This window comes from Anabrus simplex, chromosome 14 (assembly GCF_040414725.1).
Source record: "Anabrus simplex isolate iqAnaSimp1 chromosome 14, ASM4041472v1, whole genome shotgun sequence".
NCBI classification, from domain to species: Eukaryota; Metazoa; Arthropoda; class Insecta; order Orthoptera; family Tettigoniidae; genus Anabrus; species Anabrus simplex.
In genome coordinates, this window is record NC_090278.1 from 98,889,446 (window position 1) to 98,912,131 (window position 22,686).

General features: G+C 39.0%; 1 protein-coding gene across 4 annotated transcripts; it reads left to right on the plus strand.

Moving 5' to 3' along the window:
- The first annotated feature begins 755 nt into the window (after positions 1 to 755).
- Positions 756 to 22,037, plus strand: LOC136885728 (uncharacterized). 4 transcript variants are annotated; one of them, XR_010861598.2, is made up of 4 exons: positions 881 to 1,209; positions 7,778 to 8,033; positions 12,909 to 13,243; positions 21,754 to 22,037. XR_010861598.2 is itself a non-coding variant. In XM_067158465.2 (3 exons), the coding sequence occupies exons 1-3, from the start codon at positions 1,026 to 1,028 to the stop codon at positions 21,776 to 21,778; spliced, it is 465 nt and encodes a 154-aa protein (XP_067014566.2). In that variant the 5' UTR covers positions 881 to 1,025; the 3' UTR covers positions 21,779 to 22,032. The 4 variants fall into 4 exon arrangements, 2 of the variants coding, with proteins under 2 accessions (XP_067014566.2, XP_067014565.2); XM_067158465.2 differs by lacking the exon at positions 12,909 to 13,243 and having other exon boundaries at positions 21,754 to 22,032; XM_067158464.2 differs by lacking the exon at positions 21,754 to 22,037 and having other exon boundaries at positions 12,909 to 14,663.
- The last annotated feature ends 649 nt before the right edge of the window (positions 22,038 to 22,686 follow it).

Consider the following 22,686-nt stretch of genomic DNA (forward strand, 5'->3'; position numbering starts at 1 on the left):
CGCGCGGGACGCAACTGCATGTGTAATGCCAACCACAGACTCCTAAATTAACCCTCCAAAAAGGAATTTTAGTTTTCACTAGTTGGCGGAGATTAAGAGACCCATCTTGGAACTGTTTGGGATGCTCCTTTTGAAGTGTCACCGGTGTCACCCCCCCTGGTCATTGTTTAATTGTTGTCTAAGAAGCCTTTCTCGTGGACAGTCGAGATTTTCTTCTGATGACGTAGAACACAATCCTCTGCGAAACGTAAAGAATTTCACATTATTTTCTTGACGCGGCATAAGGCCAAAAGCCTATACAGTATCATGTCCAAAGTACGCGCCGTGAAAGCAGCAATGGCAATATTGTCAACTGTGTAACGTGGGGTCCCCCTGTGGGTGGGAGCGATAGAATAACACCCACGGTATCTCCTGCCTGTCGTAAGAGGCTCTGAATTTGGGAGCGCGTGTTGACCGCCACGGGGCCCTCAGCTGAGTCCTGGCGTCGCTTCCACTTGTGCCAGGCTCCTCACTTTCATCTGTCCTATCCGGCCAACTCTTGTTCTTTTCCGACCCCGACGGTATCAGATCACGAGGTCTATAGAGTGTCTTTCATTTTCACGTCCTTCGTGGCCCTTGTCTTTCTTTGGCCGATACCTTCATTTTTCGAAGTATCAGACCCTTCAATTTATTCTCTCTGGTTAGTTTTACGTAGACACGATGGTTGCCTAGTTGTACTTCCTCTTAAAACAGTAATCACCACCACCACATGCCCAAGAAAATCCTAAGAAGAAGAAGAAGAAGAAGAAGAAGAAGACCACCACACCTGTGGGTGTGTAGAATTTCCTTGCATTGAGTGCCTTTGTTGTTTGTTTACAAGGTGTCTAATATACATGTGAGTGAGTTAAAATAAATGTTTTCGACTATTGAGGAATTGTACCCGTGTTTTATGTTTAGGAGGTGTATTTCCAACATTTGGCGACCGTAACAGGACGATTAGGCAGTTATTTCATTATAGAAATACATTCATAAGTAGTATCTGAAACATGAAAGTGACTAAAGCAGTGGCGAAACCTAAAGCAGTGCAAAAGAAAAGAAAAGCTTTATTACGGCAGTCAATAACTAAGATCTGCAGTGAGCTCGAGGCGTTAATACAGATGCCGGAGAAAGACACGGCACGTATTAAAGCACTTAGGGATGTTTTAGAAACGAAATATCGTGAATTAAGAGGTAATTATATGATTGAGAACGTGGAGGTTAGGGATGACGAGTTAGACGAAGAAATCAATTCGACTGACGAATATAAGTTCAAATTGTATAAGTTGTAACGAAATTATTAAATTAACGTGATCGAAATTTAGAAGCAACTGCAGTATCAATTCATTCTAACTCGTCACTCCAAGTTTAGCGTTCATGCCTTTGTTGGATGATAATAATGTTTGTTGTTTAAAGGGGCCTGACAGCTAGGTCCCTAATGGTACCAGGTATAACGAAATGACACAGTAATTAAAACTTCTACTGGCTAGAATCTAAAATGAATGATGATGAAAAAATCACGATGAATCAAAAACAGTCACTGGATCCAGTTCACTATGTCTTATTTTCTGAGATGATGCTTGTCCAAAATGCAGGTACCGGTAACCTGTCCCTCATAAATCACTCGTAAAGCAGAACTATGTTAAAAATGAAATGGCGTATGGCTTTTAGTGCTGGGAGTGTCCGAGGACCAGTTCGGTTTGCCAGATGCCGGTCTTTTGATTTGACTCCCGTAGGCGACTTGCGCGTCCTGATGAGGATGAAATGATGATGATGACTACACATACACACATCCCCCGTGCCAGCGAAATTAACCAGTTATGGTTAAAATTCCCGCCCCTGCCGGGAATCGAACCCGGGACCCCTGTGTTCAAAGGCCAGCATGCTAACCATTTAGCCATGGAGTCGGACAGAACCGTGGTGTTCCTCCTATAGTGGTACTAATCACAGGGAACATAAACTCATGTGTTCCTCGCAGCATGGTGGTACTAATCACAGATAATGTAGACCCATGGTATGTCACATATAATGGTACCACCAGGTAATTTAAGGACATAAACTTCATAGTTGGTTCCGTATTGAGTTAAGATTACATGTAAAATAGGTACAAAATCTTGAGAAGGCGGATAAAACAAGATTTTGTACCTATTTTACGTACCACCAGACAATACAAACCCACGGCGTTTCTCATATGAGGGTATGACTTGCAAACAACGCGGACCTATGGTGTTCCTCACGGTCGCCGGATAGATCCTTGATGTTCCTCACATATTGAAATTGGTACTAATTACAGGGAACGCATACTCATGTTGTTGCTCACATAGTGGGACTAATCACAGGCAAGATAGACCCATGGTGGTGTATCACACATGGTACCACCACAGGCAAGGCATGATACTACTCATAGGTAACACAGACCCATTCTGAATACAGTGGAACCAACCAGTGGGATGCACACGATGGTACTTCTAACAGGCAGTGGCCAGGCTGGTAGTGTTCCTTACATAATGGTACTGCTCCTAGCTAAAGTAGACCCACGGTTTTCCTCGCAAGGTGGTACTAATCACAACTAGTCTCATGGTTCTAAGTCCATCACCCCTTGGTCCCTCTCTTTAGTCGCCTCTTATGACAGGCAGGGGATACCATGGGTGTATTCTTTGTCTGCGTCCCCCATCCACAAGGGGTGCCTTTGTTGGAATTGAAAACGTTGGGAGGTGAACTAAAAAATTGGCTTCCTTTCTGGTTACAGTTTAAGAAAATTCATGAGGACCGTCTTTTACACCCTAGTGATACCGCATACAGGCCACCATTTCTGGATCCAGAGCTAGAGAGATTGATTGATTGATTGATTGATTGATTGATTGATTGATTTGTTTGTTTGTTTACATACATTAATTGCCTTTTACAGAGGTTGCCTCCAGTTACAAAAGGTAGTTTAGAGCTATCCTTCTACGGGTGAACATTTTTGTAAATTAATAAAAAGTCTTAAGGAATGCTGTGGGAAGGATGATTTGCTTGTAGAGGTGTACATTAGGGTCTGTTAATGCTATGAGGCATGTTTATCATCCGTCTAAGATGATAAGCTCCTGAGCCACATAGGAGTCCTAGGAACCTTAGATGTTGCAACGGACAAATGTAATTCCATGCTTTTACCGCTAGTAGAGTCAGTTTGCCCGAGGATATTGCACAAACTTGGGAGAGAACTTCTTTATTCGCACTCGCTGGCCAGTCTTCTACAGCTGTTTAACCAGGGGTTGCTGGTGTCAATGACCTGAGTGTGAATTCCAAGAGTGTGTAGACGGCTTGATGCAATTTCTTAGATGTGAAGTAGAACAGGAACAGAAGATTGCTTTGGCTATGTCAGGTTTTGGTGTTTTGCCTTCAGTAACTGTCAAAGGATGTTTAAAGAAGAAGGTCAAGAGTTTGAATTACACCACTAATCTGTAATACCAATATTAATGGTCCGTTATTGGACATTATAAATTTTCCAGCCAACTCATACCTGGTTGCCAGCGTTTCGCCCCTGTGTGCTAGGCTGGGCTCATCAGTTGGTACCTAGCACACCTACCAAGACACTGGCTAGTGTATAACATGAATGCCACTCATAGGCTAATTGTAGCCACTGGCGGTGCCAATGCACTATGAAAGACTTTGTCTCATTACCAACAATTGTTGCCTGCTTGGCCATCAGATCAACATCTGTATCAACCACTAATCTGACTGAGAACATTCCTACAGCTGTAGGTCTCCTTACTGCATCTAATAGAGATTGCTCATCTAATCATAAGTCTCAAGCCTGTATTAAGGCACAGAAGATGGCTTTGTGAGAATGTCGTCTTGCACTTGAGACTAAAAGATGCTGTTTCTCTTGTCTCGAGGTTGGACATCCAGCGAAGAAATGTAGAAATAGGCCTAGGTGCATCATTTGTAGACATTTTGTGGTTGTGTGTGGTAAGTTGCCACAAACCCAGGTAGATTCAGCCATAGGGAGACCAAACTTAACAGGAGACAAAATGGTTTCTACTTTGCAAGACCAGAAAGATGAGGGTTTTGCTAGTTTGTCAAACCATTGTGGGGTGTTGATGCAAACACTAGTTGTCAAAGTTCAGGGACAAGGAGATGAGGGGACTGTAAGAGCATAGATTGATTCAGTATTGCAACATTCCTACATTTTGAAGAGTACAGCCACGGAAATGGGATATCAAAGCAGCTGTTTGGAGGTACATCCACCATTGTGTATGCACTGTTTATCTCTCTAGTCTGGATGGTCACTTTGAAGCATTAGACCAAACAAAAATTTGTGGTGCCATACCTTCAGTACATCAAGGTCCTTGGATTGAGGAACTAAATAGTCAGGACATAGGTTTGCGTGACATTGAATCATGGACCAATAGAAATATTATTTGGAGCTACCAAGCTCGATAGCTGCAGTCACTCCGGAGATAAAAATATATTTTTACTTAATGCATGGATTTTCACAAAACTTCGTGGAAATGTCGAGTACAGATATCGCAAATATTTCATTCATATACAATTACTGGTAACAGTTTTTCCAAAAAATTTTTTTTGAATTTTTAAAATTCCATTTTCTAAATGAAATTTAATTAACATGTTAATGAAAATTTGTAATTACCTTGCTTTAGAAAGCACTATGTATTGATTTTTCTTTACATAATTCATATAAGAAGATAATATCATACTAAAGTTTGTGTAATTTTTATGTTCTAAAATTTTGGACTTAAAAATCCCTACTACTTGAAAAAATTCTGCAATAAAACATTCCATATGCAGGTTTCCTAATATAGCTGCGATACATATACCATACAAATTTTGTTACATTTGGCAGAATATTATGGGGGAGGAACATTGGATTTAAATGTAAAATTACAATTGGTGGGAAAATTAAAGCAAAGTTCAAGTGACGTTTTCTTCCTGATTCATTACCTAAAAGTCACCAGAACCAAATGTTTTTCCTTCCTTTTCTTTCTTAGCAGCTTCTGTACTAAATTGGTAACTCTGGAAGCTTGTCTCTTCTTCTTCTTCTCCAAAGAACGGACAATGATTCACCTGCATTTTGTTTTTCACAATGCACCTTTTCCTGAGTCAAAATTATGGGGATTGTAGTTTCTGTCATGTCATGATTGTTGCTTATAGGTGCAGGACACATGGCTTGAAATTGATGCGACACTTTCCTGATGAGAACAGTCTGATTCCAATAACATTTCATGACCTTTTGTAGAGACTCCTGTTCGGCAATAGCTGATCCCCATCTCTTTCCTGTCAAAAGTTCAGCAATTCGTCACTTAGCTAAGGCTGATTTATGTTTACACATGTTGTTTATTCCCTTGGATATAAGCTGTCAGTTATTACAGCACACTATCTTTCAATGATAATAGTATCTTGATATGCAACTACAAGAGGTTACTTGCGCGCGTACTTCAAAGTCAACAGACTGGTTACCACGACAGAACTCACAAAAAAAATTAAACATACAAGAATAACAAAACTTACAGTTGTCGGCACTGTTGTACTACCATCAGGAATACCAATACAAACATACAGTGTTGCTCAGTGACAGCCGAGGAATGAAATATTAGTCCTTAACAGGCTTTATAAATTCATTCAGAAATGTAGTAGAGCTTACAGCTTGAGTCTGTATAAATACTTATATGCTGTTGGCCCATCACATGGATGCGTAATTGCAAAGAACAGGCATATTTGATTGAATGGAAACATGACAATGACATAATTCCCTAACAAAGCAGTTCAGCAGATGCCACACCAATTTCTGTGTGTGCAGACTGGCAAACAAAGCATTATTTAAGGTTATAAACTTCATAGTTGGTTCCGTATTGAGTTAAGATTACACGTAAAGTAAATGCTAAATCTTGTTATTTCCACCTTCTCAATACATATCAGTCATGCAATGTTTACAATATTATAAGGTACTAGTTTCGGTCCTATAAGGACCATCATCAGCCTAGCCAAGACAAATGTAAACTATATTCCTAAAACAGAGTGATTCGGTGAGATGAAAGATGAAATGACCTGAGATGATAGGTACATAAAATGGTAATATATGAACAGTTGAATGTGACAGAATTATATAAACAGTGACAATGATATCTGCAAAATTACATTAGTAGTCAACTATTATCTCGAAACAGAATAAAACAGCTCTAGTTGACGAAGTTGCACATTTAAAATTGGTTAAGTCAGATTATAAACAAAGTCCAGTTTCTATTTGGTTCTAGAAGATGTGAATCAACATTAGCGCAGAGGGAATTGTTGTTCAAAAAGTCCACAGCGAAGGTTGAGTATTATTAAAGTTGTAGGGTATATCTTGAGGTGAATTGAATCATGCTGTAATGCAAAGGAGCAATTCCAATTCAATAGGAACCAAAATGAACCTGAGGAAGAGAGAGATTGAGTTAACGCGAGAAAAAGTAAAATGAGGAACGAGACTAGTGAAAAAAACAAACATTGAGAACTCACCTTGCGCAATGTGAAACAAGCTTGCCGGTTTGAGTGCAACTGTCAGAGTGAGAACGGCTCTCCCTTCCGCTCACATAGCTCCCCTTCTGCTTCTTGAGTTTTTTTATCTTATTTGTGGTGTCTTCTGTTGTAAGGCCTATTTCCTTCAGATCCTCTCTTACTTCTCTGATCCATTTACATCCTGTTGTGGTTTTTTTTGGAGACGAGATTGTGTTGTACTAGTTGTTTCAGAAGTCTTGAATCCTGCATCCTCATGATGTGTTCAAAGAATCCCAGACTCCTCGTACGCATAGTATCTGTAATGGGTTTGTACACGACTTTGTTAGGTATTATCCGCCACTGTCCATATTTCTGGTGTTTTTTGTTGATTTAGGTTCTTCCAATCCTCTTTTCAATTTTCTGAAGTCTGTCACAGTCTTTGATTGTTTATTCAGGTGGAAAAGTGTTTCTGCTGCATATGTAGCTTCCGGTTTTATAACTGTGTTGTAGTGTTTTATTTTTGCATTTATTGATAAACATTTTTTTAATAGATGTCCCATGTTAATTTTTGTGCTTTAGCTAATCTATTTGTTCTTACTTGGATTGAGATTTTTTTTCATTTAGGTTATGTGTTATTACTTCTCCAAGATATTTAAATTGAGTTACTATTTTGATTTTATTACCATTTATGATTAACTTCTTGTAGTTGTGTTGGTTTTTGGGACATAATTTCTGTTTTTTCAAATGATATTATGAGGCCAGTTTTATTTGCAATGTTTTAAAGCTCTGATATCTAAGTTTTTGCTTCTTTTATGCCCACTGCTAGTAATGCTAAATCATCGGCGAAACCCAGGCAATTTGGTTTGAATTTTTTGGGCAATCTTTATCTTTGGGTGACATTTCCTAAACCATTCCCTCATTACCATTTCTTGAGCATAATTAAATTAAATAATAGTGGTGAGAGCCCATCTCCCTGCCGTAGTCCAGTTTTAATTTCAAATGACTCTGATATTTCACCCCTAAACTTCACTTTTGATTTGGTGTTAGTGAGAGTCAATTTTATTTTATCATGTTTATTAATTTGGGGTGAAATTGAAGGTGTCTTAAAATTTTAAACAGAGATTATTTAATTAAGTATATAATACTACTTTTGGCTGGTATTGCCAATGTTTTGGCAGGAACAATAAAAATTTGATGATGTTTAAATATTAGCTAGATGTGCATGATTCCGTTACAAAATTGAAGTGTTTTTGCACTGAAATGTAATGTATTGTAATTTTGTTTTCAGAGACAGTTGGTCAGCCTGCTACACCGGCCAGTCCCAAGAAGAATGCTGTGCCCAGCAACACAAAGAAAAAAAAAATTCTTAAGTCCACAGGCAGTAGTCTTCTACAGGCAAAGCTGGACTTCATCTCGCTCCAGGGAAAAATATTAAAACAACAAGATAGGAGACATCGTGTTGAACACAAAGCGCATCTTGCGGAGCACAGAATCCGGATGAGGCTGCTCAGACTGAGATTTATGGCTGTGAAGAAAAGGCATTTGTAATGTCATTCCATTTGTTTTGTTAAATATATAGCTAGACCCTATAAACAAATTTAATATTTTAAAAACTGATTCCCACTTAAAATTTCTGAGCTTGGTAAGTTTCTTTGAAGTAGGATGCTACTCGGTCGGCCCCGTAGTGTCCTGGATTCGATTCCTGGCCAGTTCAGGCATTTTTATCTGGATCCGAGGGCTGGAACAAAATCCGCTGAGCTTATTTGTTTATAAATGAGGACCTGTTTGACAGTGACATAATAGTTGAGAGGATTCATCCTGCCGAGCATGCGACACCTAGTAATCTGCAGGCCTTATAGGCTGTTGCGCCATGGGTTTTTTGTTTTCTGCTCATTCCAGTGAGAATTTCTTTGCTAATGATTTATGGACCTCCATGGATTGTATATCCTAGCACAAGAAGGGCCAAAATAACCTGTAATTTGAGGGTCTGCACCTGGCCACTCAGCCATTGCCCTTGGTTCAGTACAGTCACCCACACCGTGGTAGAAAGGAGGTAGAACTGGCTGAGTCAGCAAAGGGAATGTACCTGGACGGGTTCTTAATGGAGTGTGGGGTACCGTTGTTCATCAAGAACACCACAACACGCAACCTAGTTTCTGTTAGACATGTGAATGATGTAGATAAATTTGTTGTACAGAATTTTGTCTTTAGAAAATATACAGACTTTTCGCACCTTTCAATACTGTAGTCTTTCAATCTTGTACTCTAAAAGTTGAAGATTTTTGTCATGATTAGATTTAAACAACTGTATTTCATGGCTCTTTTGAGCCTTCTTCAGCTGCAGAAATTTAAAATACGAAGGTTGGGGCAGAAGTCATTGCAACCGTTCTCTTTTCTTACAGATATGTGAACGGACCACAAATTGCTATTTGTCGCGTGGAAGCTGTGCAGGCATAGTGCGATTGCTGGTAGTAGCACAGGGAGCGCTGTGAAATCGGTTGTATGGCAAGCGTTGTAACCCATACATCAAAATAGCCATTCTCTGGGGGAGAAATACAAGAGAATGTCACATTGAATTGATGGAAGTTCTTGGGAATAATGCCCTCTCATACGTACAGTAGCATGGTGGGCAGGAAAGTTTCAGCAAGGACATGTGGCGACCAGTGACCAGCAACACTCGGGATGGCCTGTCAATGTGCGGACCGACGTGGCACCTGCCGTCATTGAGCAGCTCCTGCAGGAAGACAGACATTGGACACTACTGGAGTTAGAGAGGGCAAGTGGCACCGAGAAATGCACCATCCACAGGATACTGCGAACAGAGCTGCAACGGCACAAAATCGCATCTCAGTGGGTACCACATGCAATAGTGGTTGCGATATGCAACGTGCTCTGTTCACGTGGCAGGCTGGCAACAGGACGGCGACCATTTCTTGTCACGAATAATTGTCATCAGTGAATTTTGGACCAGAGCATAGGATCTGGAAGTCAAATGTCAGTCGATGGAGTGGCGACTTCACCAAGGCAGCAGAAGATCCGTCAGAATCTTTCCTCCGTGAAATTGATGGTGGTCGTCACATATGACGTCAGCAGTGTCATTGTGTGCCACTTCGTTCCACATGGCAGAACAGTGAGTGCGGAGTACTGCAGCGACTTCCTGGTGCGATGTGGCGTTTGGGAGAAACGTCCGGATCTTGTGGACAGTGCAGTCATACTGCACGACAACACAAAACCACATAGAGCAGAGAGTGTACAGCGGCAACTACGACGCCGATGGCGGGAAGAATTGGAGCACCCGCCGTACTCTCCTGACCTTTCATCTCATATGAAAGGTAAAGGAACCACTATGTGGTAGGCGGCTTGCGACACGAAAGGACATTGCCAGTGCTGTGCGACGACACACATGATGACGCGGATGGTATTCGTGCCTCCCACATTGTCGGCAGCGTGTGGTGAATATTGCAGGAGACTACTCTGAAGGCTTTTAAACCCAGTTTTGTCATATCAAGTGTATGTGTGGTATGCTGTAATGTAGGAGGTGAAACCAGTATTGTCCTGTACACTACCCAATGTTCACGTGTTCTCAACGTCCACACGTGTAGTTCTCACCTCGTCCTTTCATCTGTATATGTTGCATTGTCCAGTGAGGCTGGTATCTGCAAGAAAGAAAATGGTTGCAGTGACTTTTGCCCCTCCCCTCGTATTTCTGCACTTGAAAGACAAAACTGAAATATAATAGTATTGAAAGGTGGAAAAGTCTATATACTTTCTAAAAAGAAAATTTTGTACAGCAATTTTGTTTGTGAATATGGGACAGTTATGAAGTTCATTACTTGTGGACAGATTTAGCGGTTGAAGGGAGGGAGCAGTTAATGAGATGATAGTAGGAAGGGAGAGGATGGTGCCAGCACATAGCACCAAGGGGTCTGCCCAAGGCTTAACGTCGCCACGTGCTCTCACTGCGGAGAGGTTTGGCACGCAATCTACCTCCCCTACCCTGCCGGGCTAACCACGGTGTCACAGCCACCAGGCGGGCTCAGGATGGGCTATACTAAAAGAAAAATATCGCCGCTGCCGGGAAAAAACCTTCTATGTGAAATATTTCAGCTTATAACTTTGGCCGGTAAGGTTCTGTCAGCTAAGGTGCAATATTGTATGCATACTGTCAAGGCATTCTCGCTCTTCATAATGTATGTGCTGCGGGACAGTATACCTCTAAAAATATTATCACATAGGAGGTTTTGTCCCGGCAATGACGATATGTAATTTAGGTACTGGTTTAACTAACCTATAGGGAAATCACATCTGCTTGTCGTTCGGAGTTACTAACCTCTATCACTGTACTGACTGCTACCAACCAATATGCTCTTTCTTTGGATCTGCCTTGTCAATACAATGTTTATTTATTCTCTATATTAACACATGAGTACATGTTTAGAGAATATAAATTCTCTTCTTCAGCTCATAATTTAAAATATAAAATCACTTAATATTTCTGAACCTATTAAAATAATATTATTCCTATCTACTTAAAATTATCTAAAAATTATGGCCTAGGAATTCTAAATTTGATTTAACATCCATAATGTGTCTAAAATCTTCCAATTAAAATTGCAAATCTAAAAATCACATGTGAACTATTCCACAGTATTTGCATGTGGATATGACGTGTTAAAACTGCATTGGCCTAAATCCTCAGCTGAGACTGTATAGTCTCTCCAGAATCGCTCCATTTGAACGTAAGGAAGGCTCTGCATTATCCTTGGCTTCACTACCATCAGCTCACTACTAGAAATTGGACATGCGTTGTCAATCATCAGTGTAAACAAGGACTTGGAAGTGCATCAAGACACAAGTGATGTGGTAGTTATGACATCAAGAAACCCATCCATGATTTTAAAAACCCTGCTAACCTAAATTCATAAGGAATTACAAGACAAATTTACATATTCCATGATGTAAAATCTAAATGAGTGTACCTTGCTGAGTTCTTACTTACAGTACTGCATTATAATCCCGCTCCCGAATGCTGTCACAGTGTGTGTTTTATTATCGGCAAGTCGTAAGTAGCTCTCAATACTTGCCTGACAGCAGAGGTCTTACCTGACCTTGAAGTGGCTGCCTGCTAACTACAATTCATGCTGCTGATAGCGCTACCCAGGAATGGTTGAACAGAAATAACTTTTTTTATAGAGAGAGATTCACAGGTGTTCTGCATTCACATGTGCTAAATTCTCTTGCCAGTGAGAACTTTTCCCCAGGCTGTTCATGCTGAAAAAGAAGCTCGAGTTAAGGGACCCCCTGAACTTGTTTGAAGTTCACGTTAACCGAATGACCTTCCATAAAAATACAGATATCCCCGCCAGGATCAAAGTTTCTGTTCGTGTTAAGTGAGTACTTGCTAACGAGGGTTCACTGTACATACGACAATACCATTTTAAGTTCTTAAAAATACTCACAGTAATCTTAACCAAATCAGAAAAAGGTTCGTGAAACAACTCTTTAATTAAAAGCTCTTGATATTGACCTCTAGATTATACAGATCGGGTCTTGATTCGTGGTCATCTTGGCGAGGTAGAACTACAACCCTCCTGGAGCACTCGTCCTGTTACAAAACAACACTTTCTTAACAACAACAGAGGAAAAAGAAAAATAATTTTTTGCCCACAGTTATTTAGCTTTAAAGTGATTTCGCCTGAGAGATTCCTTGCCACACCATGGTCTAGGGGTAGTGAGCCTGCAGAGGCATGATGTTCCATTCCTGTAGGATCGCTGTATTCAAATGATCAAATTGTGTGACGACAATGTGGAAAATAGGTATGAAACAAAGCTGATTGTCATACCGTATCCCACAGATAATTAAATCTTCAAAAATTAGAAACAAAATAACTTCTTTCAATAATAATAATAATGATAATAATAATAATAATGTTAATAATAATAATAACAATAATATTAATACTCAGCCAGCCCTGCAGTGCCTGCCTCTTATTCGGAGGCCCTGGGCTCGATTTCCAGCTAGCTCAGGGATTTTCACCTGGATCTGAGGGCTGGTTCGAGATCGAGGACCTATCTGACGGTGAGAGGGGGGGCCCTGATCTAGAAGGCCGAGAGGATTTGTTGTGCTGATCACACATCATCTCATTATCTTCAGGCCTTCGGACGGCGCAGCAGTCACTTGGTGGGCCGTGGCCCTTCGGGGCAGCTGTGGCGCCTTGGGGTTTTTAATATTAATAATAATGGGAAAAAGCAATTTTTGGGTGGTGTCTGGAGTTTTAAAACTGTATATTTGTGCTGCTGTCCATTTTGTTCCAGCAGCTCTAGATTATTTTATGATCAGTTACTTCCCAGCCACATTCGTTTGTTGTTTCTACTCATCTGGAGATTACATTGTTTGTGAATGTTTTATTTCTTTGCAGACATATAAATGGCTTCATCACAAAGAAAATTTATTGACAACCCTGATGTTACATTTGTGGGGATTACGCGTTTTCTCAGTGGAGACAAGTTTGTGGGAAGAGCCTACAGACTGAAATTGGAGTCGTAGGCACCACATTTCATGTGTACAGTGGACGAATGAGGAAAGGAGGAGCAACTGTTATTAGCCTCTGTGTGACGCTCTATGGCACGTTCAGCCTTCCCAAGCTTTGTGAACCGAGTAATGAGACAGAAGGTTGTGTGGACCTTCTACTTCAAAAGGTTTTAATCACATTGAATTCAACAATCTCGCTAGTGAACAAGAAATGGATAAAAGGTAGCTTAAAATTAAGGAACTTCTTATCTTAATGAAGTACTTGTGTTTCTTTTTCTATATTGTAGGCTGAATTTAATAACACGATAACGAGAGCTGTTATGCAAAAACTAATACCATTTTCAGAATATACGACCCAGGAATGACCCTAATATTTTTAGACATAGAAAAACCTTGTTCCGCAGTATTATTCTGATTTTATGGCCTCGTTGGACTACTTCACTCAATCATTTTCTGGTCCTCTCCCTGTATATGTTTTCTTTCCAAATTGCCCAGTAGTTTTTCATTTGTTCTAATCTTTTCTGACATTCCTCATCTGTAAATATACTTGTCATTATAAGTCGTTTGTCTGTTTTTGGTTTAAATCTTATTTGTATGTTTTTCAGTTTATTTATACATTTTTGGTTTTCTTTTGCAAATCTGACTTATTTCTAGTTTTTCCATATCCTCTCTAATGTCCATCCTATTTTGTTCCTTCAGATTCCAGAGTTTCTCTATAATTTTTCTTGGTAATCTGGTTTCTGAGGTCCTCGAAATGTGACCCCCCCAAAAAAAAAAAAAGATCCTCTTCTGTACAGTATCTGCGATGGGCTCCAGTTCATCTGGCACTATTCACCATTGTCCATCTTTTTTATAATGTTCTAACTATTCTTCTCTCTACTGTTTCTCTGAGCGACTTTATTCGCTTCTGTTCGCCACCTCTGTTTGAACCACAGTCTTGTATTGTTTTAATTATTTTTTTGATTGATAGAGTTTTTAAATTATATGTAGACCATGTTAAGAATACCAATGAGGATTTAGGCCCTGGGTTGATTCAATCTTCGTCAGTTATTATTTTTTGATACTTAGTTATGAGTTACTGAAAACAGTTCCCTGACACACAATTTTGGTTTCTATGAGTTCAACATTTCATAATGGTGTTTACATACATAACTTACTTTAAAAAGTATTTCTCCTCAAATATGTATCACGCTAGAAATCTTTTAATTTCTGGTTTGCTCATTTCGATAAGAAAATAATATACTGTCGTAATCAAGAGCTTGTAACATTGCTTCCGAGTACCAAATAAAATTCTTTATAAATATGTTTTGTTAGTTGAAGCTCCAGAGAATTTCATATCAATCAGGCAAGAACTGTAACACATGGAGATTTTTGCGTGATGCAAAGCACTGTAAAAAAATGAAAGGTGAAGAAAAGGCATCTGTAGTTTTGAATGCACTTGTTCATTTATTAACGATTATGAGGTAAATCGCTGATGCCATATCATTGTCATTTGTCAAGTCTTGGAGCCAAAATAAAGTGAGAGGTTGGCATGGCACAGACACCTACATGGCAGCCCCTTTAAATATTCTGCCATTTTGTGATAATAGAATGATTGGTGTTGTTTTTTAACAATACTTGCAAAAATCATTTTTTTATAAGGAAATCATCGGTCCTGTTAAAATTAATAATAATAATAGTAATAATACTGGGCCTTGGCAGAACAACTGACCACTGTTCAGGTGGAAGGCCTGCAGATTACGAGACGACACGTGATCGGTCAAATGAATCCTGTCCGCCATTACTCTTGGTTTTCTAGACCAAGGCCCGTTGAGCCAGCCCTCACAACGACCTGCCTCATGTTTATTTGGGCCGGATTTATCATGACCACGTTAAGGAGTCCTCGCCAGGGATAGGCTAAATTACACTTAAAATTCAATCCACAACTCTGTCATTGTCCTTATTCCTCTTTAAGTACTGAAATTCATTTCCTAGTTTATCATTGAACGTCTGTTTTCATGTGGAGGCATCGCTTCTCACATGTTGCTGTTGCTGCTCATTGCAGCTAATTCACAAACAGAGAGGGAATTAGTCTTGAGAAAGGACTAGCTTCTGAGTTTTGATATACAGTAACATATACAAAAATGCATGAAGCAAAAACTGGCATTCATTTTCAATGTTAATTAATTGCAGAACATTTCCATATCTTGAAAAGTCGGAACACGTGGCTGTGACCCTTTCCCAGATCAGGATCTGAGGGCTGATTCAAGGTTCGCTCAGCTTCCGTGAGAACAACAGTGGAGCTATCTCATGGCGAGATAATGCTGACCTCCTGTGGTGGGGGTGGTAGAATACTGCCACGGTATCCCCTGACTGCCGTAAGAGGCAAATAAAAGGGGCTCCAAGGGTTGTCAACTTGGGAGCGTGGGTTGCGACCATGGGGCCCTCAGCTGAGTCCTGGCATTGCTTACTTTTTACAAAAACTTTAGTTTATCATCCACCTAATCAATACAAACAGTACATAGCGGTCATCCTCAGCCATAAACTTAGAATTAGGACATTGTGATGTCATAAAAAAAAAGGGAGGGGGGTTGTCCCCGTTTCTAACATCAAGGTAATTTGCCCCAGACTAGTCAGCCGCTCCCAGGCATGCTCAGTTCGAACTATGTAAAATAATGCCTTAAAAAATATATACACCCTGGATTTTGATGGGGGAACATATAACTAATATGGACATGGTGAGGTCAATTAAAAGCTATAACTAAAGCAAGGCAAAGTATGACATCATTTTAGAGGAAAATATGTATTTATTAAAAATAAACAGGAAAAATATAATGACAACTAGCCAAAAAATATCAAAATGATAAAAAAGTTACAAGACTCAGAATTATTCTCTCAGCTTGATAAAGTCCATTTGAGAATCAGATATCATACAAATATTCAAGTGTAGGCCAACATACATACTTGACATTACAAATCAAATTCTTGAATTTCATTAATTTTAACACATTGCCTAGCGTGCTCACACAACGCCCCTGGCTTTATTTTTGTTAACACTTTCAACGGTAGGCGAGTACGTTCCCCTTTCCTGCACACTTTACATTGCAGTGGGGGTCCCTAACCTTACGAAAAGACGTGATTTAATGCGCAAAGGGGAGACAAAAACTAATGTAACTGTACAAAATATAACACGCTGAGTGGTAAAACATTCTACGCACAAATATATACACCTCAGTCGTCAGCGAATTCATGGGCACAACAAACAATGTGGATTGGAACCACACACAGTCAAAGAAACAAAAACATGATCTCACCAAGAAAAGCATGCAGCATTTACGCAACTTTCACTCACTCAAAGACTCAATGGAAAATGTAAGGAAATAAATTTATACTTTAAGTAACACTTCCTATTCAACGTAGGTTCCTGAAATAAATGACATAACACAAAATCAGTCAACTGGTGGACTCTACAACAACACATACAAATCAACATGGATTCCTAAAATAAATTACATGACACAAATTCCTAAAAATACTAGAGTAAGCTTTAACTTTCAATACATAATTCAACGTTGGTCCCTGAAAAAGATTACATGACACAAATATTCCTCAGCGCGGTTATATCATAAAAGAAAATCCAAACTAAACATCATAACACAAAAATCTCATCTACTGCAACAACCGTAGTGACACAGACAAAAACCAATAAAATCATGACGAAGTATAGGCCACTAAAATAGGTCTCTCCTCGGTAGACACTCGTATCAATGCAGCAAATATCAAAAGCACAGGGTCCAACCCTTAACACCACTGCTCACCAAGTCTACCCGAGGCAAGTCACACAAATCATGAAAATGCAGGCCTTTTAAATGAGGAACGCGTCCTCTTACTCAAAATCTCACATGTCCTAAAGTTGCCAAAAACAGATACAAATATAAATGGCGTTGTCTAAGATACACTCGCATGAAGAGAAACAAGACCGTGCTGGTCACAAGTCAAAGCACCTGCGCTCATAAAGCTAAACTTGAATTATGAAGTGGCCATAGCATAACTTGAAACTAAGAAATTGCCACATAGACAATTGATCATGTTTGAACATCTGAAAGTTACTGAAATATCTTATCCTTACAACTCAAGAAACTCGCATTATTATTAATAATAATAATAATAATAATGATAAACGTACAAAAAATTGACTCTAAATATTCGGAAGTTAGAAAATGAAACTGCGTTTGAGGAACTCGTGAATCAATCCCTAATTTATACTCGTCTTGATATTCAAATAATCATGAACATAACACTACCAAAATTTATGGATCCAAACTCCACCATCTCACACATTCTCGTTCACTCATCATGCAATAAATCCCAGAAAACGTGGCTGCATGTTTCCGTACACTTTGAGCTCCCATTAATAGTACTTTAATCTAGTCCTTCATGACTTTAATTTACATTTATCTTTAACCTTCCAACCGCTGAGCATTCTTAAGGCAGCTTGCAGATACATTAAAAAAAAAAAAAAATTATAATAAATACAAATTTGTAACTACATGTGGCATATTATATATCAATTTGTTCAGGAAGAATTAGAGAACAAGATAATAGTAGGATGTTTTATTTACAAGTATCCAGTACAAGTATAATGGATGATTAGTCAATTAAAAAACTAACCAAAAGATATTCCAGTTTTTTAGGTTGATCACAAACACTATCTGAAATTAAATTCCAAGATATACAAAATGTGCCAAATTTCATTACAAGCACAGTAATAATAATAATAATAATCGTATGGCCTCAGCTACCGTGTGCAGACATTTTAATTTGACGCTATCTGGCTGTCTGCTCGTCAATTTTGACGTTCCGTTTTACTCTAGGCCCCCACTAGATGGCAGACCGAGTAAACCGAAACTCTCTTGGGCGTCTATGGCTGAGATTTAATGAATTTTGTCACGTAAACACCAAATGTGTCGCCAGAGATCTTTTACATCGACATCGTACGACATGGAGTGTCGAATGGACTTTTTTCCGCCCTTCAAAAATCCGACTACCTCTGCCGGGTTTGAACCCGCAATCTTGTGATCCGGAGGCCGATATTCTACCGCTGATCCACAGAGGCAGCACAGTGATAAATAATAATAGAAACTTCAATGAATAATAAATAAGTCACAGGTAAAAAAACTCGGAGAGAGTGTGTTGTGGTGTATCATTTAGGTCTAGATGTGTGTGATAGGGTTAGCAAGTTTGGAATGTCTACATCACTACTTGACACATCACTATAGTCATGGGTATCTAAATTGGGGTCATATTCTTCCTCACTTCCAGAAGAAAAGTCATCTAATGAGAAATCATCAGCAAAATCTTCTACATTACCAATATCGTCTTCACTTTCATCACTCCCAAGCTCCTCCAATTGCACTTGAGCCACTTAGTTCACTCATGTTTATATTATAATGATCACTAAACTAAAATAAACCATTTAACATAGAGTAAATCAGGCACACAATTATCACAAATTGGCTAGCAAACAATAATCTTCAAATGCTCGAAGCAACTGGACAGTTTGGGCAGACATAAACAAAGACCAGTTCACAGCTGACACTTACTGCTTTCCTTCCCCAACCAAAGACCAACTTGCACTCTCTACCAGATAGAGAATTTCATTTTGCAGCGAGAATGTTCATAAAATTAATTGTTATACCGATTTTAAGAGTTGTTATATTGATTTTATGAATCGTCTCACTGCGAGACGCACTTCAGCCAGGATGTGAATCATCTCGTAGCGAGACGATAGCACTTGGAGGGTTAAGCCCCTAGACGTAGATTGCGTCTCAAACATCAAAGCAAAACAAATCAAAAATATAAGAGGCTAAAACAAGAAACTTACTCGTAAAAAGAAAAATGTTAACCACTCACCTAAAAATCTGAATAAAATTGAAAGAAAGCAAGCTGTGACCTCATGCAATCAGTGCACATTTATATTACAATAATATTTACATTTACAAGCTTCCTAACATTTACTTTAATAGGACATAGTCCTTCCAAACAAAACCTAAATCTACTGAAATTAAATATCAAAACTAACCTATCCCTTTTTACAACATTAAAACATGTGCACACATACAGAATTAAATTGAAAATTTAGTACTCATCTATTTCGTTGAATCTTGCCGCCTGCCTTCTGGACAGCTGTCACCCCATTATATTAACCAGCCATATCGAATGTGGTGCCTTCAGAACAGAACTGGGTCAGTCCTTGGGTCTCCATCCTCCTGGCGTAGAAAAGTGATCTTGTAGTCTCCGTCGCTGCTTCTGGATGTTGTCTAAAACATCCCCTCATTCACGGTGTAGAAAACTGGGTCAAGATTAACCTGGCAGTTACCAGAATACTACTGCCGGGGTAATTTCCTCTGACCATGAAAAACCAGTTCCCATTCAGTCGCGGAACAACTCTTATCTAACCCTGTAACTAGGTCAAATATTTCCCATTTAAATGCTGGACTGGAAATCACTGAAGTTTAGGCCATGGGTAAACACTGTTTTATTATGGTATAGACATTAAATACACAAGACTACGTACAAAGGACAGGTCTCCACTGGTTACAGACCTTCGAAATAATCACCTAACCTTTCCACTGTGCGTTGCCAGCGGTGGGGCAGGCGCTGAATACCATTCGCTGCATGTGTATCGCTAACATATGGTCCTCTCTCCGAAATGTTGTTGCGACGTCCCCTTTGTTAGCAAACCGTTGTCCGTGTAATGGCTTTTTGACTTTGGGGATTAGATCATAGTCGCTACTTTAATATACGATCGTTGCTCCTGCTTGTTGACTTCCATTTTGTGACGCTCTCACTTCACACTGAACTTGGGGGCATGCTTAGACCCACACTGTTGTTTACATACACCATCTAGTGGCATCATACACAAGTACATACCGTACGTTTCCAAATGCACATCTTAGATTTTCCGTGTAGTCTCATGTTCGTGAGAAAAAATAGTTGCCATGACTTACGACTCGACCTCCGTATTATTATTATTATTATTATTATTATTATTATTATTATTATTATTATTATTATTATTATTATTATTATTATTATTATTTACATAGTTATGTCTGGACTTTATTAGTATAAATCATGATTGTATTATTTGTGAGGTTATATCATGGAACATCTGCTGTATATATATTAATATTAATATGAGTTTATTTAATGTAAGAACACGTAATTTATTATTACCTGTATATACGATGTATAATCCAATGTAACATTGTGCAACACACTGTAATAAGTCCAGAACAATGCTATGTTTGACTGGAAATATGTAGAAAGTTCCTTACATTGTAAGTAGGCTACTGGATACTCTCGAATATATGAGAAAATATGTTGTGTCATATTCTTTTGGCCAGGCAACGTATATATAGAGAGGCAGTCTTGATGGTAGAGTGGAGTTGTTTTGATGAGACTCAAGTGTTTGAAGTCAAGTATGTGAATTGTTTTTGTTGGGTTGGTAGTGGACATGCATATGTTGCAGTAGTAGTGTTTTGTTCATCAAGATGGCAGTTCATGCGTGTGGAAGATGTAAATAAATAGTGTACACAACTGACAGCATACAGCGTACACTCCCTCCCTTCGTTTATGACGTCACTATCTCCTATGGTTGAGGATGACCACTATGTATTCATTAGGTGGATAATAAACTAAAGTTTTTGTAAAAAGTAAGTCATATCCATCACTACGGGTCTAACGTGAAATTTATTGCTTATACGTCCCGGCATTGCTTCCACTTACTCTTCACTTTCATCTATCCTATTCGACCTCTCTTGGCCAAGTCTTGTTCTTTCCCTACACCAGGGATATTAGAGCATCTGAGACATAGCGAGACTTTCATTTTGATGCCCTTTGTGGGTCTCCTCTTTCTTTGGCCGATATCTTAATTTTACCAAATATTGGACCCCTTGCGTGTTTTTCCTCTTGATTAGTGTTAATAGAGGATGGTTCCCCAGTTGTACTTCTTAAAACAGTAATCACCACCACCACAAGGCCAAGGCCTAGGGGCTTTGGCTCTTAACGATATCAACTCACAAATTTCTACAGTTGAATTGATTGAACTGTCTTATATATTCAGTTAGAATATATTTAATGTTCGGAGGGATTTGTTTTGACCGAAGTCTTAATGGAAGGCTACAATCTTAATATCTTGGACCTTCAAAAGCGCTTGGGGTTATCATTTCATGGCAGAGCGTTGATGCAGTATGAGCAGTGCAGATATACATAACATACACGTTACATTACAGAAAATATATGACACTTTACACATTTAATTTGTTAGGTCATACCGAGTCCTTCCAGTAATCAGCGACAGCAATTCTCTGTTTGTTGCTTGAACAAGGTCGTAAAGTGTACATGTACATTGTTGGTGGTGGTGATTTATGGTTTAAGAAGAAGTACAAGAGGGTAACTATGCCCAGCTAACACTAATCAGATGGAAAATATGGAAGGAGTCCGTTACATCAAAAAATGATGATATCGGACACAAAAGGCATGAAAATGAATGGCGTTATGATTATATTACGCACATTTCTTTGTGAGTTATCAGCTGATTTTGTTGAATGAGCGTGATTGCAGAATATTGTGGTTTATGTTTTCCAAGTCTTCCTCATGTTTTTGGCAAAATGGCTAAAAAGCAAACAAATTGCCAGTGATGAGAAAAAGGCAATAGTTAATGAACTTAACTGCTCATTCTTTTACAGTCTCTGCACTCCCACACACTGCTGATGTTCAAGGACTCTTGGCTGACCACCTGACATTGCACAGAGTGACTTGCTGTTGGTACCTTCCGCTGCCAATCCTCTCCGCTAGGTGGCATTACTGCTGTAATGGTTGAAAGAACATAGGCGAGTTTTCAGACTGTCCATCTCATTACCTTCATTTGATCACAGAGTAATTTAGAAATTCAGAAGAAAATCGTTGTCACTCTACTACTTTGGAGTCATTATTATTGCTCTGCGTCTGTCTTGTGATATTCAGTAACAAAATTCAGAACTGTACATAGATTATTATTATTATTATTATTATTATTATTATTATTATTATTATTATTGTGCTCTCTCTTTCACGTGGTATTTATTCAGTGACAAAGTATATCAGTGGTAATAAAATTCAGAGTGCTTAGGTTATTTTCAAGATTATTATTGTTGTTCATCTCTCTATTTTGTCAGTGAACTGTGTCTACAGTAACAATTTTACAAACTACATTATACTGGTAAAGTTATTCAGTGACACTTGTGCCATTTTTGCGGTATCAAATTCTCGCAGAATAATAAAACTTTGTTCCTGGAGCATATCAGTGCTGAAATTCAGCAAAACCGGAAATGTATGTTGTTCTTATAAATGAGCTATCCAAAAGCTTTAATAGCAGAACAGGTTCAACTGCATGGTAGAGAAAGTCATTCGTGAATGGGCAAAAACTGTACCAAACAACTTGGGGTGTTTCAAGAAGGACAAATTAAACATCAATTGGCTGGCCTGACGTCACACTGCTAGCATCAAGTGTCCTCCCTCAGTCAAACAGCAGGTAAAGTAGGCATGGGAGACGCACTCGACTCAATCTCCCGTCAAGATTGACGCCTACAAATACCTCGAAGAATGGATAACATCAAACACTGGTGAGGATCTAGCCAAGC